This window comes from Centruroides sculpturatus, unplaced genomic scaffold (assembly GCF_000671375.1).
Source record: "Centruroides sculpturatus isolate CEXI.00-Female unplaced genomic scaffold, Cexi_2.0 scaffold398, whole genome shotgun sequence".
In the NCBI taxonomy this organism is placed as follows: domain Eukaryota; kingdom Metazoa; phylum Arthropoda; class Arachnida; order Scorpiones; family Buthidae; genus Centruroides; species Centruroides sculpturatus.
In genome coordinates, this window is record NW_019384660.1 from 419171 (window position 1) to 442872 (window position 23702).

The 23702-nt window shown below is 29.1% G+C and overlaps 1 protein-coding gene across 1 annotated transcript in view; it reads left to right on the top strand.

The window, feature by feature from the left end:
* Positions 1-23702, top strand: part of LOC111626531 (protein inturned-like) — a 41572-nt gene that overhangs the window by 1344 nt on the left and 16526 nt on the right. The window contains exons 2-15 of the mRNA XM_023369932.1: positions 4922-5415; positions 8683-8783; positions 12077-12295; positions 12385-12497; positions 12563-12652; positions 13029-13106; positions 15636-15804; positions 15957-16010; positions 21132-21194; positions 21514-21741; positions 21975-22024; positions 22937-23038; positions 23126-23307; positions 23458-23544. Of these exons, the coding sequence (XP_023225700.1) occupies positions 4922-5415; positions 8683-8783; positions 12077-12295; positions 12385-12497; positions 12563-12652; positions 13029-13106; positions 15636-15804; positions 15957-16010; positions 21132-21194; positions 21514-21741; positions 21975-22024; positions 22937-23038; positions 23126-23307; positions 23458-23544 (2030 nt within the window). The remainder of the gene's footprint in view (positions 1-4921; positions 5416-8682; positions 8784-12076; positions 12296-12384; positions 12498-12562; positions 12653-13028; positions 13107-15635; positions 15805-15956; positions 16011-21131; positions 21195-21513; positions 21742-21974; positions 22025-22936; positions 23039-23125; positions 23308-23457; positions 23545-23702) is intronic.

Below are 23702 nucleotides of genomic sequence, written 5' to 3' on the forward strand. Positions count from 1 at the left end.
TAGGTTAGGTTAGGTTAGAAAGTGCGTCCCCACTGAACTGGCGTCCTCTTAACCCATAAGTACCCAAATATCGAATATTTACTGGAATATCACAAATGCTGAATATTTACTGACTTGTACTCCTAACTAATGCGGTAACAAACACCGGCCGAAAATGCCCGAAGGCGGCCTGAAGGCTTATGAAACCTCGGTGGGCCGGGATTAGGTCAAGTGACCTACGAGCGTCCGGCCATTGGCCGCGCGACGGGCCCGCTGCACCTGAACGGCGGGGGGTGGCCGCGTGGCGCGGCGCGCTCAATCTGTGTGGCCGATGGGGGCCGCCCGGAGGGCCCGTCATGCGCAGTGAGCTCCTCGGCCTAGCATGGCTCAAGTATGAGTTCCGAAGTGTTTCTACAGAGCGACCTGGCGGGCCGGTGAGGAGAGAAGTGGATCGGCGCCTGCTGGGACTGGGGTTCGATCCCCGGCTGAGGTAAGAGGTGTAATAAATAATAGATATTTGTATTTACAGGCAACAGATGGCGACTCCTGAAGGCTGCAGGCGGGAGACTCGGGCCGCCGGCCGCGTGCCAGGGGGAGACGCGCGCTGGGGGCTAAGGAAGGGGGAGTTGACGATTTTTTTTCAACACTGAGATGGGGAAAACCGAAAAAAAAAATTTCGGCCACGTGACGCCGTCCCTTTTGGGCTCGGAGTCACGTGACCGGATGTGACGTAGGCGCATCTTTGGAGGGCTATATCTCGCTTAGGGTCGCCCGTACGGGCATGGTCCTTTTGACTTTTCTGCTCGCACAGGGGGGCTCTATAATTTGGGGGGGACGAAATTTTGCTACATTTGTCCTAGAATCTTGCCGTGAAGGACACTGTTGGGACCTTAACAGAGCTGTAGAGCATGCCCATAGGAGCAAAAAAGTTAAAGGAACCATACTTCTAAATGTGACTCTTTGTGAGCCTTCTGAAATTAGTCTACTTCCAGATACTACAGGGAGTCGTGCTGCATCCTTTGTGAGATATTCACCTCCTAATGTGGAACCTCAATGGCAGCATTTCTGGTCACATTTAGAGGTATGGTTCCTTTAGCTTTTTTACTCCTATGAGAATGCTGTACAGCCCTGTTAAGGTCCCAAAAGTGTCATTCACATCTAAATTGTACTGTGACAACATTATGATTTGATAGAATTTTAACCTAATTACAATTTCAATGACAAGTCAACTTGAGAATAAATAATAACACAGAATACAAATTAATTTGTTGCAAATTTAAACCAAAATTTAAATGAACAATGAATATGAATGATTTTTATTTAAATTATAATAAATAAAAAATTATATATATATAAAAACAACTTAAAAACAACTTTGACCTTTCTGACTATTTGTGATTTTTATGTATATACATCAGTGGCATGCCATCATTGGAAGCGGTGTAAGTGCCGCTTCCCTTGTATTTTCTAAAAAATAAATACATATTAATTGTAATTATATGAAAGTAATCGCACAATATTTTATTATAACCGCATTATGTATCTTATTACAAATTTCTATACTACATGTGAAAAAAAAAATTGCTATTGTACTGTATATTCAAATATTAGTGGTGGAGTGGAAACACTGTATTGTCAGCTTCCAAACAGCCAGATTCGCGCATGCGCTTTTCAGAGCACCAACTTCACCCAGTTTAGCTGGTGGGAGCCTAGGACCTTGGGTGGATGCTACACATATAACGCTTCCAATTCTATCCAGGACCAGTTCTAGGCTGTTAGCCGCCTGCCTGCTAGATATTTGGCTGCTCTCGCCTGATTATATGAATCGTGAGTAGATTTATAACTTAACCCAACCGATAGGAATTTACTGGTATGTTTTTATGATAGTTCTGTATAGTTGACAAAAGTTAAAAAAAATCCATTAAAATATTTGATATTTTTATTCCGCTCTCTCATCTTATATTAATGGATTTCAATGTTAAACCAGTGATATTACAATTTCGTATGCCTCATCTATAAGGGAATGTAGAAAAAACATGTACAATTCTTGTACAATGTTAAAAAATTAACCATTACTTTGGTAGCATCATTTACAACTAAATTTAATGAATGAGAGAGATGCAAGAGGCACAGAAAAAGCTCTAGAATTTATTTTCCTTAAATTTATGATTTATGTATCCATTATCATAAAAATTTTCTTTCCACTTTTTTCCCAAGACTACAAATATTTGAGTACAAAGTAACAGGTTTTGACTTATTCTACTTAAGAAGTACTTACATAATTAAGCGATTAAGGAATTGTGGACATAAATAAAACCCTGCTGAAAGAGCCAGAATTTTACTTAAACAAAAGCTTAACCGAGTACAATAGGAACTGATTTCTTCGTAATATTAGATGTAATAAAGACAGAAATTTTTCCAGTTCAATGAAAGTGACTAAAAGTTGTAAATTTTGGAAATTTCTGTTGACATCTGGTCCTAAAACGAATTAGTTAGAAAACAAATGACTATTAAATTTAACAAATTTAGATTTTTACAGCTATGGTGAGAAACATTTAAAATATACAACAACCCTCTCGCATCCTTTGAGGTATACTAGTGATGCGACAAAAGAGGCATTTGACATTAACTGGTATCGGCACCCTCCAGATTTGGCATGCATTGCACACCTACCAAGACTGTCTCTGATTCTATCCATGAGCCACTGGTAGGGAGCAATTTTAACTAAGTGGATTGTTTTAATATTTAAAAAGTAAAGAATATTTTGTTATTTTTATGTATGTTTCTTCACAAAACTATATTTAATTATAATTTTCTTTAAAAGTATATTCATACAATTGAATATTTTGTACCANTAAGAATCAAAAGTAATACTATAGTCTAGTTGAAACTAATGAATTGATAAACGAGAAATCTCGTCTAAAGCTAAAAAGAGTGAGGACCCACAAGACATTTGGGACATGAAAGACCATGACTATATCTTGAAAATTTGCCGGGGGGGAAAAAGATAAACGTACTACTTTTGAGTAACCTTCACTCGCAAGAGGGCATTAAAACAGACAATAAAAAGATATCAGACTCGGCAATCTTTTGAAAGACAATGTACTAAGTAGACACTCGATCAAGTGTTCAGAAAGTACAGTGTAAAAACACGAAGTCGTTATTGGGCTACGCAGATTTGACGCTGCTCTCATAAACACAGGGAAGCTCATCTTCAACTGAATGGTAACAGACAACAACATTTTTCGCCTGAACTTTATCTTGCAGATGGAAGCAGAACCAAGTTGAGAAAAGAAAAGAAAACCTGATAAAACATCGATAGTCTGATAAAACATCGTTTACTTTTGTAAACGGGGACATCTCTTTACTTTCAGAAAAGAGGCACCCTCGTCAACAGTCGCAGTGGGCACACGTGCCAAAAGTAAAAGAACCTAAAGATTCATGTTTAGGATGAGAAAAGTTTTTTGAGGAATTTTTATGAAAATGTCAAAATGCGTGTTTTGCAAGGATTGTGTATAAATAAGCTTCGAAAAAACCTTTTACTTTCTTTTATTTTTATGTGTTTATTTTGATTTTTAATAATTTTTTAATTCTATTACATATGGATGCGTAGGAATAACGAAGAATGTTTCAGAAAAATGTTTTTGCTTCCTGGGTAATAAAACTTTATATAACTTTATATTAAACTTTATATCATATCTATTTTTTCATTCAGTACATTTGGCGATGACACATTTTTTCGTGAACTTATCTGTTATTAATAATACTGTATTATCAACAAATACAACAAAATTAAATTTTATATAAAATACATAATATCCATGAGCTAATGATTTCACTTTGGTAATTGGAATCTATTATTAATTAAAAGAGAGAATTTAACATAAAGTAAGAAATGTTCTAATAATGTTTGACACTATTTACTGATTAATCATAACTATCCATCACTGTCTGAACAGATATTTTTAAATTCAATTGCAACCAGATCCAATATGGCGACATTGCGGGACATGCGAAAATCAAGAAATCATTTCTTAACAAGTAATACCAAAATTCACTTATGACATTTTTGGCGCTTTAAATAAAAACATATAAAAAACTGTCCTCTGCATAAGCACATTCGTTGCAGCCACATTCTGGGTGGAAACATGGCCATAGTTCTTAATGACATTCTTACCTGGTATGATAGCTATCAGGTTACAGGAACGCGGCATGTCATAGGAATAGCTGCAACTGCACTTCGCTATTGCGAAAATTTACAACTGGAACTATTATTGACTCCACAAGCTCTCGAGAGAAAAATCACACGATCCTAAAAAGCTGGACGTCTAAGATTGCAGGCACAAACTTATTATTTTGCCTTCAGATTTTACATTTTTAGAATGGGATCACATTGAATAGTATTCCCTACGAGGCTATGTGAGCCATACACAAGCCAAATCGATTAACTCCACATTTTGAATATTTTTTTTACAATTTTAGTGTCAAAGCACTTGACATACTCCTAACATTTTACATTCGTAATAAGTTTTCCAAATAATAAGGATCAATACCACTTAACAACAAAATTTTATTGGCCATCGAAAAAGATATTATTTATTTCAGAAGATAATCTAATTAGTTAAGTACTGTAACGTAAGTCCGCCAGCACACACTGCAGCATTGCAATCGCAGTGGGCGCTGACCAGTGCTTTGTAGATAACGGTAATTTAATGTTATCTCATCACAGAAAGTACGTAAACGAAATTAGTTACTTACAGTTCAACTTGTGCATTATTGAACGATTGTGTTTAGAAAAAAGTTATATCAAGATAGATGAAACTAAAAATAATTTTTTCATTCCTCCTATTAAACATGATTCTTATAAAACTTTAAGAATAAATCGACATGATGGGACCTTAAATTCAAAAATAATTTTAAATTTCATTTTTAAACTTTCTAGTGCATATGAATTGGAGTGGTCTGAAAAAATTGGATCAAAAGGAAATTTATTTTATGTTGAAGCAATTCAGAATAATAAAAAAACTACTCTAGATGCTGGGGCATCAGCTGATTCTGAAAATGCAAATTCTATAGAAACTCATCATCATTTAAAACCTAGACCAGTTAATAAACTGAAAAAATGGGTAAAAAAGCAAAAATATAAATCTGAAGAACAAACTCATAAAAATCATTTTCAAAGACCAGTTTCAATGCCAAAAGTTACATTTAGAGGATCTCCAAATGGTGAAACAAAAGAAGTATTACTAGATGTCGATCCTAGAAGACATAATTATGGTCGAAGAGCTACTTTATGTGAAGTATTGTTTGGAATAATCCCAGGACACTTCCATCAACTTGATAATAGAAATAGTTCTGCCATAGAAGATGATAGAATAATGGTTCAAGGTTTTACGCCTGATGGAGAGGCCATTAAAAATGGAAAAATAAAAATAGGTAAGATACTCCATGTATTCAATAAAGGATATTTAAGCTTAAAACAAAAGCTATAACATAAATAATTAAAAATACAGGTAGCCCTTGGTTTACACCAGCTCAATTTATGCTGATTCACAATAACACTGCTGCACAATTCACCATTTTACGGTGTAATTCTTTGATTTTCCCTATGCTAGAGTGATATTCATTTTAGTGTTGACGTATTTACCAAGCCGTGACATTGTACATTCATTAAAACAAAGATTTTTATTGAATATATTTATTTTTTCTGTTTAATATTATTGGGTATGTATATATTTGCATTAAATTAATATTAAAATACTAAATGTTTAGGTACCCAGGAGTCAAATTATTAAACTTAATAATCCAATAAATGGCGTCCGAATCCATAGCGCCAATGAATGTATCCCATATCAGTTTGTTAAGGAAAACATCTTACAATGCAGTAGCACTTCCAGCAATCACAAACTATCGTTAGTGAGACAAATCTACTTCTTGTTGGCCAGATGATACTTTTTTATTAGCCAGACGATATCTACTTCTTGTCAGTCAGACGATATCTATCTCTCCTTAGCCACCTTAAATTTTCTCGCTCAAACTGACCTTATATATGTGCTATGGCAACCGGTGGTCGACCAATAAGTGTCTCCACTTGTCTGTAGCTTTACATCAGGTTAACATATTCTTTCAACTATGGAAAGTTTGACGGATGAACTTTGTGAGTTAGACAATGATTGGGAGTGAAGTGCAATGTAAAAAGGAGCATCATTGCATCCATTCGACCGTATTCCGAAATTCTTAATGAAAGAAAACAAAAATGTAAACAATTAAAGATGGATACCTTTTTCCAAAAAATGTAAGAGATCTGAAACTAAAATGTTTTAAAAAAAACATTTCACTTTATTTTATGATAAAATACATTTTAAAAATTAAATTTATATGTATTTTGTATTATATTGTATTAATAAACAAAATTATTTGCTTATTTTTTACTTATATAGAAACTAACCCTATACTTAACTGTAAATATGGGTTCATTTTATGCCGATTCAATTTGCACCAGCTTTTGTAGGAACAGAAATGTGGCATAAACTGAGGGCTACCTGTAATAGTAAAAGTTATTATAATATAGAACAACAAGAATGTTAGCATAAAAATTACATGGAATGCAATGAACAATTACATAGATAAGTTATAAAAAGCATTTGACATTATCCAAATATGGTGAAACCTGCTAATATGATGACCTGCATAAGGTGACCATCTGTGTAAGAGCCACTTTGAGCTGGTCCGTTCAGTGGTCACATTAACAGGTTTCACTGTATATGGCTACTAAATACTGCATATTTAAAAAATACATCAATGTTTATCATACTTTTAGAAAATACAATAAGCATTGACTTAGAAAACACTTTGCAGTATTAAATAACAACACAAATAAATGCCTTTTTTTAATTTTGATTAGAAAAATTTTTCACAAATTGTTAAAAAATAAATTGATCAAGAAAGATGATGTGTAATTTTCAATTTTTATTGCAGACCAATATAGAACATAATTTAAAATATGATTCTTTGATATACTGTATCAATTATTTTTGTATATGAATGTATTAGATCAGAGTTATATTTAATTCACCGATCTCTTTTCATACAGATACAACATAAGTATAAATTACGAGTAGGATGAAAATAAAAATCAAATAAGGATTAATAAAATATTTGCTTTTTATTAAACTGAAATGAAAAATCAAAATTGTGTGTGTTACTAAAACATATAATAATAATTGAGCCATTCACAAGCCAAATCGATTAACTCCACATTTCAAATTTTTAAAAATTTTAGCGTGAAAGCACTTGATATACTCATAACTTTTTATATTTACAATAAGTTTTCCTAATAATAAGGATCAATACCACATAATGACAAAATTTTATTGGCCATCAAAAAAAATTTTATTTATTTCAGAAGCCAATCTAATTCACTCCATACTGTAATGTTAATCTGCCAGTGCAAACTGTGATTGCAATGCTACAGTGTGCGCTGACCAGTGCTTTGTAGATAACAGTAAATTATTTAATGTTATCTCATCACAAAAAGTAAGTAAAAAAAATTAGTTACAGTCAAACTGCCAAAGAGGTAAGTATACTTGTGGAATATTGAACACTTGTTTTAATTTTGGTGACAATTGTTTTAAGAAAAAAGAAAAGTTATACCCGTTATATCAAGATGGATAAAACTAAAAATAATTTTTTTCATTCCTCCTATTAAACATGATTCTTATAAAAATTTAAGAATAAATCGACATGATGGGACCTTAAATACAGCTGATGAAGAAGATATTTATGTTGCTGAATAATTAATTTAAACAAAATTATTTCATTTAAATTAACTATTCTCTTACTGTTAACCATTGTAACAGTAACAGAATAGTTATTATTCATTTTTGCAAAAAAGTCTTTAATAAAAAATGTACACTAATGTGAGGACTGAATTTGATGTTATGGTTTTCCCTTGCCAAATCAATTAACTCCCTCAATCACACCAAAATAGTAATAATAACAACAATTATAGCATATCTATGCTATCTTATACATCTTATATGTCATTAAATAAAAGCTACATCTACAATAATACATTCTACAATGTTTATTTGAATTTATATTTTACAAGAAATTTTAAAAAAAGAATGTATATTACTTTGTCACTTTTCTCCACTTTTTGTTTTATGGAGTTAATCAATTTGGCAAGTGAGTGGTACAATTAATATATCTTTAAATTTGTTCATTGAGTCCCTAAACAACTTGTTGGCTATTTAGGACCATTGGTAACGAGGTTGGAACCCTTATGTTAGATTATTTAAATATTAATAAAGAAGTGTTTTAGCTCATTTGAAGTTGGCTGACAGTATTTACATATTAAAAAATATAAAAACACAGAAGATACAAGAAAAAATACAAAAACACAGAAGTCTTCTGATATTCTTCACAATTGTGTGTTGCTGGTGATTGTGAAGAATCACCAGCGACACCCTAGCTACAGAGACGACCTTTTTATGGAGCCATGTCTCTGCAATAATGCAAATGTGACATTGGCATCATTAAATTAATTTATACATATCACATTTTGGTTTTTGATATTTTATTAAATGTTTCAGCATTTTTTTTATACATTAATAATTTTTTATTGGAATTTTTATGACAATGAATAGGAATTATACATTATTTTTGATTATTTATTAGAGTGAATAAAATTAAATTTTTAAGGTGACTGGTTGAAGAGTGTTGATGATATTGAAGTAAACATGAATACAATTGGAGAAATTCTTTCAACTATAACTACTGCTCAAAAGGTAAGACTAATTACAGTTTTGAAATAAAAGTTGATTTTATATAATTTTAGATAATTATAATAATAAAATTTATTTTAAGTTAAAATTGTTTTAAAATATATGTAATGTACAGTACATATATGTGTTTATTTCAATTTACTATCAGTTTTTTTACATTTTTTTTTCTTAAATATTTTAACAACTAAAACAAATATTTTCAGATGAATTTAANGCAAATAGAATTTTAATGAGAAGACTTACAGAATTTTTGAGACATTAATTTATAGTAAAATATGTCAAGTTTTACCTCAATTAGTCATTTTGGTTTGATATAAGTACCATTGATGATATAGCAGATATCTCACATGAATTCAACTTTTTGGCAAAATGTCTGTTTCACTTTGGTAACTATGAGAGTGATTCAAACTTTGAGTTCAGTGAGATTTATAGGCAAGAGTGGAATAAATATTAGATCTATAATAATCCCTTAGAAAAAAAATTCAGAGATTTTCTTCTGTTTTTCCAGATTTGACACTGTTTAAATTACTTTATTTGTGTCAGTAGTTTTTTGTAGCATTGCAAATTTATAAAGTTTGTTTTAGAACTCATCAAACAGTTGATTGTGAAATGCCAGTTTTATGAGATGCATTTCCTAGGACTATGAATGAGGCTTGCTAATACATATTTCATGACAGAATCAGAAACATATAGGCCACCAGGGAATTTGTTATGGTTAAGTGTCAACAAAACTTCATTGCCAAATGCATATTGTAGATCTACTTGGACTATCTCTGCAATACTGGTTGCAAAAATTCCATTGAAGTACTGTGGATTTTTTGTTTCCTTAAACCAAAACACATAGCAACTGCACTCTGCACCAGTAAAAGCAGCCAGTTTAAAATGAATGTCTCACAGTGATGGAATTTAGTACTATGGCATTACATGAGACAAATTTGATGGTTTTGCTACTGTATTTTCATAGAATGACCAGCATGCCAGTCTATCTGGGGAAGACCATGAATCATATATTTCCATATGGTGAAAACTGTTTATCCCACGGGAATGCAGGCATGCTGGTATAAGTGAGGCAATACATCCCTCTATAGAGGGTACATTAAAAAAACAAACAAGTTACATCACGTAAAAACAAATGAGTTTTTATTTTAAAACTGTGAAACTGTCAGCTTAAAAACTACAATTATATGTTTAATTTCTTCATTTTGTATTCTTTCTAATGATATATAAAATATTCTTGGAACTCTGAGAGTGCTTTTTTTAATGTGAATTTTATAGTTATTTGATTCAAAAATGTAAAAATAAACATATTAAATTTAAGAAACTCTGTAAATTATCTCAGCTTACATGATTAACATCAGCTTTGAAATTTGAGAGGAAGGAAGGTGTTATTTTTAAGATCATGGTAGATGGTCAGTGTAGCCCACACTGACTAACTACTAATACTACTATTATTACTACTGTCAATAAGTCATTGTTTTATTGTATTGTAAATGAAAACTCGCTTCCTGATTTTTAGTCATTCAAATTAAAAGAATTTTTATTGTACTGATATATTATTCTAATCATTGGTTAGTTTTTATTACAAATTAATATTTCAGTTATAATTTTGTAAATCATTAATATTTGATATTAATACTAACTTAATTGAGTTGAGATTAATATGCTATTTCATACATGGTAATTAAAAAGGACTTTATGATCTAAAAATCATAGAAAGCAAATAGAATTTTAATGAGAAGACTTACAGAATTTTTGAGACATTAATTTATAGTAAAATATGTCAAGTTTTACCTCAATTAGTCATTTTGGTTTGATATAAGTACCATTGATGATATAGCAGATATCTCACATGAATTCAACTTTTTGGCAAAATGTCTGTTTCACTTTGGTAACTATGAGAGTGATTCAAACTTTGAGTTCAGTGAGATTTATAGGCAAGAGTGGAATAAATATTAGATCTATAATAATCCCTTAGAAAAAAAATTCAGAGATTTTCTTCTGTTTTTCCAGATTTGACACTGTTTAAATTACTTTATTTGTGTCAGTAGTTTTTTGTAGCATTGCAAATTTATAAAGTTTGTTTTAGAACTCATCAAACAGTTGATTGTGAAATGCCAGTTTTATGAGATGCATTTCCTAGGACTATGAATGAGGCTTGCTAATACATATTTCATGACAGAATCAGAAACATATAGGCCACCAGGGAATTTGTTATGGTTAAGTGTCAACAAAACTTCATTGCCAAATGCATATTGTAGATCTACTTGGACTATCTCTGCAATACTGGTTGCAAAAATTCCATTGAAGTACTGTGGATTTTTTGTTTCCTTAAACCAAAACACATAGCAACTGCACTCTGCACCAGTAAAAGCAGCCAGTTTAAAATGAATGTCTCACAGTGATGGAATTTAGTACTATGGCATTACATGAGACAAATTTGATGGTTTTGCTACTGTATTTTCATAGAATGACCAGCATGCCAGTCTATCTGGGGAAGACCATGAATCATATATTTCCATATGGTGAAAACTGTTTATCCCACGGGAATGCAGGCATGCTGGTATAAGTGAGGCAATACATCCCTCTATAGAGGGTACATTAAAAAAACAAACAAGTTACATCACGTAAAAACAAATGAGTTTTTATTTTAAAACTGTGAAACTGTCAGCTTAAAAACTACAATTATATGTTTAATTTCTTCATTTTGTATTCTTTCTAATGATATATAAAATATTCTTGGAACTCTGAGAGTGCTTTTTTTAATGTGAATTTTATAGTTATTTGATTCAAAAATGTAAAAATAAACATATTAAATTTAAGAAACTCTGTAAATTATCTCAGCTTACATGATTAACATCAGCTTTGAAATTTGAGAGGAAGGAAGGTGTTATTTTTAAGATCATGGTAGATGGTCAGTGTAGCCCACACTGACTAACTACTACCACTACTGTCAATAAGTCATTACTTGTTTTATTGTATTGTAAATGAAAACTCGCTTCCTGATTTTAAGTCATTCAAATTAAAAGAATTTATTGTACTCGGAAGAATGTTTTCTGTAACATTTAATTAATAACTAGTTTTGTTAGATCTGATTAATTTTACATTTTAGCCGCAGTTTAGCCAGTATGCCAGTAACCCACGGATTTCTGGCATGCTGGTCTCCCTATTTATATGCAGCTTGCTGGTCATTCCATGAAAATATGGTATAAATTAACACCCAACCATTCTATAATCTTCTAATTAAAATTCTATTTATTTTCAATGTTGTAAAGTCCTTTTTGAATCATCCTATATATGCACTAGTCAAATAGTACACCAGAAAAATCATTAGTACTATTTATTTACTTATTTTAATTAAAAATTTTATCTTTATTTTTAATTATAATTTGCAGGAAGACTATAATCCACTTGTCAAACAGTTAAGTGGAGATAGATGTACCATGGAAGAAATTAATTTAACTTATTGTCATATTCCTCATATTATTTTATATTTAACAATTGGAAGTGATAATGATTCTTTGGCTAAAGAGGTACATTTTGAGATTTTTGTTATCAAATCTTACAATATGTCTTTAAAAAGGATAAAACTAAAAAGAAAAATATCATGTATTTGTGAAAGGATGGTGTTCTCTACAAATTTCCTGAAGAAGATAGTACTCTGTTATCTCTGAAAGGAATGTTCATCACATTAAATCATATGATAGCAGATGTTACATCATCTCCACCACTTAAGTATGTTTAATTTCTTAAATATAAAAAGTGTTTATAGTTAAATTAATTTGATTTTTTTCATACAGTTCTACTCTTATGATAGATGAACAATTAGTACATGTTGGATATGTTAGAGAAGGAAGGGAGGTGATGGTTCTTGCATTACCTGATACTTGGTAAGAAAAAAAAGCTCTATCTAATTAAAAATACTGAAGTAAAAGCTTAAAATGTAAGAATTATATCTCTCTAAACATTAAATATTTTGAAGATGGCTTGTGGTTATAGTTTAATAAATTTTTATATCATAAGTATTAATATTATATTTTTATGTGCATAAAATAATATTTTGTTGAAATACTTAATTGATTAATGATTACCAGTTTATAAATAAATGTAATGATAATGTAAAATCATATTATGAAAAAAGGGAATATTTTAAAAATTTTAAATCTTTATATTGTTTTATAGAAATTAAAATTTTGTACATTATTGTTTTAAATTATATTAGAACAAAAACAGCAATTATATAAATTCTGTTTTTTATATTTATAGTATAAGTTCATCAGAAATTCAATGTGTATCAAATGATTTAGGAAGATTTATTCGTATTCAGTATCATATGTTAGGAAAGTAAGTAATGAAATTAAAGTATTATAAATTTGACATTATTAACCTATAACTTATTATTAACTTATATTTTTATTACTGAAAATACAATAATTTTTGAGTTAAAGTTTTGGTTTATAGTAGATTAGATTATTATTAATAGACCAGCAGATGAACCCGGCATTGCCCAGGCAAAACACAACAACAAAGATTAAGATTATTAGATTATTTCGTACTTCTAATCCTCTATTCTAGTAGCCCAGAACGTTCCCTAGAGGACGTTCTAGCAGCAGCAGTGTCATTCCATGGTATAAATAATAAATTCCTATTACAAATAAAAAATAATAATATACTGAATTTCTCATGGCATACCCTATTAAAAATGCAGCCAAAAATGCAAACAACTGCATCAAATAATAATATAATGAATTTATTGTTAATTTAAATAATAGCTAAGGGTGCCTCTAGTGGCCATTTTTGGCATACAGTGACAGAAAGAAAGAATCTGGTTTTTCAGCTTTATATATATTGATCTTATTTAAATTTTTATGTATTTTCTTTGAAGTTTTCTAAAAAGAATATACCATATTTACTCACATATAAGACAACTTTGCATATAGGATGAGGTGTGACTTTAAAGATTAAACTAAAGAAAATTAGATTTATTAATACAATTCTAATTTTATTTCATTTAACCACAAGTAAAATATCAAATAAACGTAAATGCACACATTGTCCCTCAAAAATTACTGGCATTTTAAACTTTAAGGAAAAATCTTGTAAAATCAACAACATAATTTGTTCATGTAAAGCTGGACAATTGGGAATCTTTTTTTGCCAATTCTTAACAGTCGATCCACTCTCGTCGATTACACTTATGAGTTTCTCTGAATTCTGATTTCCAAATAATCATCTGTTTTCACATGGGAATGGATTAAAACTTATATCATTCTCCCGTATTTTCACCATTTATCATCTTTGTATTCCAGACTATATATTCGTGGTGGTTCCTTTTTTGGGAGGACTTTGTCTTCAGATATTTAATTATAATTATTGTCATCAGACAAAAATTTACAGAAATTCAGATTGTTTCTTGATTCTGAATAAATATTACTGTACTTTTGTATGTATAGCTTACCGTTATATGTATTTGAAAGTTATGCAATAGAACCAGCTACATGCCAATTCTAAATTTCAATTAAAAACTCATCAAACAGCTTTTTATTTTCTAAAGTCTCTAAGAGTTTCTTTAGAAAACTTGAAAAATTTTTTATGCACTGCAAACATATTCATTTGCCATTACAATTTTTCCCCAAATCACCAAAAACACCTATACACATATCTTTCTTTAGTTCTCTCTTAATCATTTTCTTTACGTTAAATCCACTGTATAATTGATGTTGTTAGACCCTTTTTATTTGAATTTATATCCTGAAAATTGATAAAATTTTTGGTAATTAGTACTTTTGATAATATAATGAAGTTATTTCAGGGAACTTTCTTTGTTAAGACACCTGATAGAATAATTATTAACCTAAAATAAAGTCATTACTTCAAAGTCATTACTTTTTTATAACTATAAATTGAATTTTGACAAGTAAAAATAATTATATACATTTAAAACAATAAAACAATACATTTAAAACAAAACATTATTAGATTGACTAATAATGTTTTGTTTTATTTATTTATTTTTTTTACAATAACGTTACTTTCAGAGACATTCTGAAGAGGTTAAGACAAGTTGAAAGAACTCAATTTTTATGACTATTCCAATGCCAACCATTCCAAAAAATTGCAGTTTGCTTATCAATCTTCATTATGCAAACTTTTATTTCTACTATATTTCTATCCTAATTGAGTTTTTTACTAAAGTTAATTTTCATAAATAACAGATTCTCTCTGCAGCTCAATTTTTTAAAGACTAAAAACTGCAAGTCTATAATCAACTTGTCCTGATATGCACACTTATAATTTATTGATTATCTGGAGTTCCATATTGTTCTTGGAAAATGGAACTAGAATTTACAAGAACTTCAATTTATAAAAATTATTACCATGCCCAACAACATTAAAGATGATAACAATTATAGTTTAAGAAATTCTGCAATTATCTGTGAATATGGAGAAAATCAATTAGCATTTTAGACTTACTTGGCCAATGTTTAAGAAAAGAGACTACAGCAGGATTTATGGTGTGTCATTTACCACAGAAATTTGAAAATAAAAAGCAAAAAGATTAATTAGTTTCTTTGTAGGATCCCAGATCATTCAATTGCTATTAAGTTCTCATCTGGAAACTATCACTACCATCATTTTACCATTATTATCATGAAGTTAATTTCATACCAGATCAAAAATAGAAATTGTAGTATATATAAGTTTATGGAGTTTTTAATATTTTGTAATATATTGTTACAAAATAATAAATAAAATTTTAAAACCTTTATCAGAAAAATCTAATATAAAATCTCTTTTTTCTTGCTATTGTATCTATTAAAATAATAAATTATTTAATAGTAGAATTATTTATTTTTATCAATTTTTTTCTAGAGCATTTGGAGATCATGAAAACAAAGAGTCATTAGATCATTTTTTTTCATTGTTTTTTCATTATCATCTTTCTCGAGCCTCTCAGAATTATAAACCATTGAGAGATGAATCCATCTTTACTGATACTTTACCCTGTGCACATTCTTTTCATTTTACTGCAGAAATTGAGGTAGTAATAATTTTTGTTTAACTTAACTATTTGTTAAATATTAATTACATTATGAGCTCATGATTAAATATTTTAATTATAAAAAATACTTAATATTAGCTTATCTTTTATATATATTCACTATATCTATAAAATAATATTTTCTGTTACAGACTCAAATAGATACAACATTAAATGAGTTAGAATCTGCTGATTTTGATGACATGGTAAAAATTTTATTTTATAAAGAAAAATATAAGTAATATAATTTATATCATTGATTATTTAGATAGAATATGTTTATATTTTAATTTGTTCTGCATGCATATTTTACTTAACTTATAATTTATATGATCTGCATGCACTGTAGTATTAACAGATGTAACACGATAGTTCTAACTTTCTAGGAACTTTTACAAATTAGTGACAAATGAAATGTTAATTGCATGTAACTTATTTATTGAGTTGTCTAGAAAGTTTGTATATTTATGTTAACTTAAATAAATATACAAAACTTCAAAGTTACAGGAAATCCTCATTAGTTCAAACTTCAAAGGATGAAATTGTGACTGAATTATACGAGATTTGCATATTTCTGTACAGTATGCCAAGTGCCATGTAAGTGATGTAATTTATTAAGCAAATTAAATACAGCTACATATACAGAATGCTATTTTCATTAATTAATAATAATATAAATAAACTGCAGGTAAATAGCACATATCTGATAAGAACCTCACAGGTTTGCCAGATAAGTTTTATAAAAAGTAAAACAGAATTTTCAAAATGTAGCCCAAATTATTTTTAAAGTAGCTCAAAAGTAGTAAATCACCCAAATCTAGTAGCTAGAGCCCTACAAATACATCAATCTGTTATTTGTAGCCCAATCTTGCCCAGCCTTATTTTATGAGATAAGAAAAAAAAAGGTTATTCCATGGGTAAAGTGGCACCTGAAAATGTGTTTCTGTATAATGGGGTCAACATGGCTTTGCTTTGAGTTATTCTTGGCACTTCAGTCTAAATGAATGAGTTAATATATAAATATCACAGTTTGGACAGAATTTTCACTTCAAATTTTGAATTAGTTGTAATTCAAAATAACCAAATTCCTTGACATGTAAATCTGCATATTCCTGGCTGGGACAAATAGTAGTTACAAACTAATGGGATTTCAAACTATCTGAGTTTGAATTAACAAGAATTTCCTGTAATTTCATCAGCATTTATATTTTCTAGTTTTTATAACTAGGTATATTTTTTGAAAAATTTTGATTCAAAAATTTTCTATGCACTTTTCTGTGATTTTTAATTATTCTAATATTTTTATATTTTTCCTCCTATTTAAAGAAGAGAGATTATTGTGTGAAATATAATGTTGTGGAATGACTGAGAACTTTCCAATTACACTTAACTTGATAAAGAATCACAGATAACTGAATCACAATATTATTACCATGTTCTTGTGAAATGATCAGTATGCCGCATATAAATAGAGGAGACCAGCATGCTGAAAACCCTGAGACTATTGGTGTGAGGAACTGGGAGTGGATCCCTATATACTGCTTAATCGGCAACGGATTGGCACGATCCGCTCACAGAGTCAGTGCATGGCATGTTTCTTCTTGGCATGTTTCTTGCGTTTCAGGATCAACTGGTCAGGTCAAGTGGGAGGGTGAAAGGGGTCATCAAGAAAGTGTAGGTGATATCCGAGAAATAGACACCATTAACAAGAAAAATTAAAATTTTAATGAATAACTAAAATCTGACAAAAGGTTACACAATTTCGGATACATATATGAATAATCAGTGGCATATACCGGACCGAGAGAGTGTTTGAACTGTCCTAAGTACTGATAACTGTTTGCCAAATCCGAGAGAGTTTACAAAATGTTGTGAAACATCCTACCTCTTTCTCTCCTTCAGTGATTTCAGAATCAAACGGATGCTGGAGACTTTTAGTTGGGAAGATGCATAGGATAAATTGGTTTCAGAGAGACGATTGCCCTGAAGTGGGGGTGCATTTACTTTATATTCGTTTTGGGCCTGGGAAAATGATCATGTGATTGAGTGCTGTCAAAGACAAAGGTTGAATTTGCAGGTGTTGGGACAGAGGTGATCCAGGGAGACAAAGAGAAGGTATCGAAATGGGACGTAGAATGTAATCTTTGGTTCATGCCATGTTAGATTCATCCTGTTTATGCGGGCGAATGTTGATGTTCTCATCCTGTTAACTGTAAATTGTTATACTTTCTTAGCAGTTGTTGATGAGAAAGATGACATTCAATCCTTTTTCATCGTGATGTTTTCTTAACGATCATGAGGGAGAATTAGGCTTAACATTTTTGTAAAATATAGCAAAATCAAGTGCTCGATCTCACATTGGCATGCCAGTTATACTGTGACTACATATAAAATACATATAAAATTAATCAGATCTGACAAAACTATTTGTTAATTCATCTCAAAGCCTGATGAGTATATAGAAACATTCTTATATTGATTAGTAATATGCAAGAGTAAAATATTGCTGACACAAATATAAATAAATAAATAATTTACAAATCTATACTAATATTATAAAGAGGTAATGTATTGTATGTATGTAAGTTTGTATGCAGCAGGTAATCTCCAAAACTACTCATCCGATTTAAAAAATTCTTTCACCAATATTTAGAATGGAACTTCAGGGTGGACATAGGCTGTATATTATTCCGTTAAACATTCATATAAATTAAATTATATCATCTAGTGTTAAGGCTTTTATGTCCAACAGATGGCGCTACGAGTACGACACCCTAAGTTTGCTTTTCTGTGAAAATGAATTAAAGCGGATCATCTATCTATTTATATAAATAAAAATGTAATGTTCGTTTGTTCCTACCGATTCCTTTGAAATTTTGATACAATGCTGCATTCGAATACGCACGTGTTTTTATATAATATACATGTCGAAATTCAACCCCACTGAAGGGAGATGGTTAGGATTAAGGCTTACGGTAAAGAACTGTGCTTTTATTTATACTATTTTAGATGCAGGTCTTTGCGTTTTTGATTGCGTTTTAATAGGGTATGTCAACAGAATGTACACTAAGAACAAATTTTTCGATATTCCTCTCGCGGGGGAGAGAGACAGGATTAAGGCTTACTGTGAAGAACTTGGCTTCTATTATACTATTTTAGATGCAGGTTTTTGCGTTTTTGATTGTGTTTTAATAGGGTACGTCAAGAGAATGTACACTAAGAAGAAATTTTTCGAAAAATTTTCCCCCACGGGGGAAGTGTTATAAATTTATAATAGATACATTTTGAGCCACAACAACGCGTGGCAGGGTCTGCTAGTTAGTTTATAAAAATACAAAAGTTGACTACAACAAAATGTAAAAATGAAAATTTGCAAAACAACATAAATTTTTATAAATATTTTTGTTTGAATATAAAATATTTATCTTTCTATTTTTAAAGTCAAATTATGCAATTTCTTTTTCAACTATTGCTTAAGCTATGGCAAGAAAATAATATATATACTGTACAGTACATATATAGTATTTGTTTGTGTGTACAAGAAAAGAATATTGAGTTTTGATCAAAATTAGTTTCAGAAATGAATATATTACTAAATACAAATGAATTATTTAATTTGATTCTGATTTATTTTATAAATTAGATAGTTATTAAAAAAACGAGATGTATAAATTAGATTTCTGCTGTTTAATCTAGCAAATAAAATATTTAATATTCTGAACACAACATTGTTTCTACTTCTATACTTGCATTTGTGAGATAAGCAGAGGGTCAGGGGTTAATCCCTACTGACCACTTACGCTGCAACAGGTTGGTAAAACCCAATCTCCGATTATCAGATGGCTAGGAGGGCAAAGCGAGTGGGGAGTACGTAGGTAAGTTGGCAGGTACAACAATAGACAACAGGTTAAACAAAATAACAAAACATTTATTGAATAGCTATGCTAGGTTACATAAGGTGATAACAATATATAGGTTAAAGGCAGTTAAATATGAGTTAACTATACAAAGGGCTGCTCTTAACAGCTTTAATGGCTATTCTGAGAGAGAGAGAGAGTTCACAAAGCTCTAAAATACAAATACCTCTGTGAGGATATGACTAATATGTGTTCGTTGAATGGGCCATAGGAATCGTAGTCAGCGCAGGAACTGTAGAACGTGGCAAGAATGATGGAAGTTCGAAGTTGTGGTCTGTCGTATGGCGATGTACTTTCGGTTGCTGTGTCTGGTGTATGGAGACAAGATGCACACATTAATAAGTATAACTTCCTTTGGTCACCCTGAGCTTCCGGGGGCTCAAGCTTTTATATGTTCTTTGTGGGAAAGGAATCACATGATCGACTTCTGTTGACACTAACGGTGCATTCCAATCAACTAAATGTCAACTTTCCCATCTAATTGTGAAAACAAATGGTGACCTCCAATATAATTCTCACCAAGAGTGTTTTTTTCATCAGAGTTGTTTACAAAGGTTTTTTCCCGACATCTGCATAAAAATCACGGATCTCACACATTAGATTGATACCATTTTTTAATAATAAAGACTTCTTCACTTTAATTAAGTGAACATTGTAAGCCTATATTCATTTTGAAGTTTATTTACAATTATTCCAGTATCTTCTTCTTATAATCTAAAATATCATGTATTTCACTAAAGCTATATTTTGAGGTATTACTTAAACTATTATTTTAATTATTTCATTTTAGTTAGTCTTCAGAACAATTATAATACTTTTTACAAAAGAAATACAATTAGACTATCATTAAAAGTGCACAATTAGTTTAATTGTAAGTTTAAGTTCAACTGCTTAAAAGTACTTAAGTTTTGATATTGAGTATATATCATAAAATGCATTTTAATTCTGCTGTAATGCTGTGATAATAGCAAATATATTATTTAAGCATATATTTAACAATTTATAATTAATTATTTGTTAGTTAAAATGTGAAAAAATGTTTGAAGATTAAAAAAAAATTAAATTTTTTTCGGTGTTTTGTCGAATTCATAAAAATTGTCTAAAAGATTTTAAATTGTTAAATTGAATTAACTGAGCTTGTGATTTTTATTGTATTATATTACTTTTATAACACAATACAATAAAATTATTATACTGAATTATATTATAATTACAGTTTAAATATATCTAATTATTAATATTGAAATTCTGCTATTGCTATCTTTGATGCCATATTCAGTTTTTTTTTAATTCAAGAGATAGCAATTAATTTATGTTTATATAAACTGCTTATTATTTTAATTCTAATATGTTAAATTAAAAAATATTATTTTAATAATTTTGTTAATTGTTTGAATATTTGATTTACAGTCTGAAGCTTATTATAATACTCAAAGATTGTATACAATTCTTGGATCCTGTGCTTTTTATAAGGTAATTTTTTAAAATTTTAATGTATTTTAATTTAGTTTTAAGTTAGAAATAAATAAGCAACTTTAAATATTATAATTATTTAAAATTATTTTCATCAATTTTTTAATATAAATTTACAGTATATAGTGGTATTCTAGCTTTGACTTTTATGTTAAATTTAATTTAGTGCATCAATTAAATCTTAAAGCTTATAATTCTACTGTATATCTTCTGAAATTGAAAAATTTTCATTTTTTATTTCAAAAATAATCTATAATAAAAATTGTTTTAATAAATTGAATTTTTATCTAATTTTTACATATTTTTAAATTCAATTCAGGGTTATTTGTTAGCTAATCACTTACCAAAGGAAGATTTCTTAGATATCTTTTTGTACACCAAATTGTATCAGCTTCTCAATCTTACAGCCCAAGAACAACTATCTCAAGTTATAATTTGGAGAGAAATATTTCCGACACGTCGCTACAACGATAATGATAATCAAAAAAATAATGACCGAGGTTATAGAGAACCAGATGGAAGATGGTTTCTTTTAATTGTGGCATTGGTGAGATAATTGTTTATAGTTAATGAAAGAATATTGTTGTATAATTTATAAATAAAAATATAGAAATACTTTAACCTTAAAACTTTAAAAATAAAAAATATTTTACATAACTTTATTTTAATACATAAAATCTAAGACTTGGTTTGATTTTAAGAAAGTAATTTTCTCAATTTAAAATTTTAATAAATATTTAAAATTGAAGTATTCTAAAGCATAATTATTCATAATTTTAGAATCACACTTTACTTGGAATAATATTAGAAGCAGGAGGATGCAGTTTACAGTATGTAATGAAATTTTAAATTAATAGATTGTGCATTTATTATTTTTTTTTAAAGAATATTTATGCATGAAATTATTTTTGTGTAATTTTGAAAATTAATTTTATTTTATTCATTTGAACATTAGTTCTCAAACTGTATCAATCATATTATATTGTAGTAAAGATTTTCTTTCATTGTATTTTTATACATACTATTATATGTTTCTTAGATATTTTATTAGTTTCCATAAATTAACAATCAAAATAAACTTTTAGAAAATTTTCAGATATTGACAGCAAAAATTAAGAAGTAATTATATGGCAGAAATGTCGTTAATTTTTTGTTTAAACCAATTTAATATAAAGTAAGCATGGATATACAAATCTGTTTATCTGTAAAAATAATTTTGAATAATTGGATCTCATATTAATTGTAAATCTTTATTTCTTGATTGAAAAAACAAATAAGAACAATCAAAATTACTCAGTTTTATAGATAAGTAGATTTACATTTTCATATTTACAATATATTAATTTGTATTTGATAATGAAAATCAACAATATTGCTTATTATAATTATATTATTTAAATTCTGTACTTTTGTAGTTGATGTTTGGAAACTTTATCAAAATTCATTTTGGTTCTTAAATTATTGAAATAAATTATATATTTAAGAATATTATAATTTGCCTGAAGTAATAATGGAGGAATAAAAAATGGGCAATCTTTCCATATTTCTTTTATGATAGATTAATATTCTGCAGTTTGAGAGCAACTGGATTAAAATAATAACATATGAATATTTTATATTGATTTTCTGTAACTGTAACGTAAAATTTTAATTATATTAACATAATGAATAGAAAACAGTTTTTAATATAAATTTAAAATAGACTAAAATAAAGATAAAATTTATTTATTTTTTCATTTTAGAGCAAAAGGTCATCCAGCACCTGATCCATTTTATGTTGATCAAGCTCAGAATACTGTATTGCAGTTAGAATCATTAGGAATTATAGCACACATTGAAAAATTGTAAGGAAATTAAAATATTCATCAATAAAAAATAATTTATATTATTCAGATCCTTTTCAGTTTTGTATTTATTGTTTTTCATTTCAGTTTGGAATCTGAATCCTGTCCACAGATTTGTTATGCAGATTGGTTTGGTTCAAAAAATAAATTCTCAAAAAGAAACTTTGGAACATTTAGTAAAACATCTCAACCACTTAAATCTACAAATCAGAAAACATTGAGTCAGTCTAATTTATTGAATATTTCTTTTTCTTCAAGTCCTGGAACAGGTATATTTTTATAATTAGCATTTAAAAAATATTCTTTGAATAACATAATTGAATATATGTATGCAAAAAGGTTTTAAATATTTTAAAAATATCTTTCATAAATTCTAATAAGAAATATGTGTAAATTGATATATTTAATTTAATATTTAGGTACAAGAAAAATGCCAGAAATCACATCTATTCTTAAAAAGAAAACAAGTACTGATGGGGAAAGGCAACAATTGTTATCTACAGTTGGTAATATAATATTTTTACTTTATATCATAATTGTTTGGCATTTCCAAACTAAACATATAAAATAATAATATATCTTAAAATTTTTAAAATTCAGGATGAAATATATTTTAAAAAGTTGAAGACTAAATACAAATAAAAAAAATAGTTTATTATTTAAA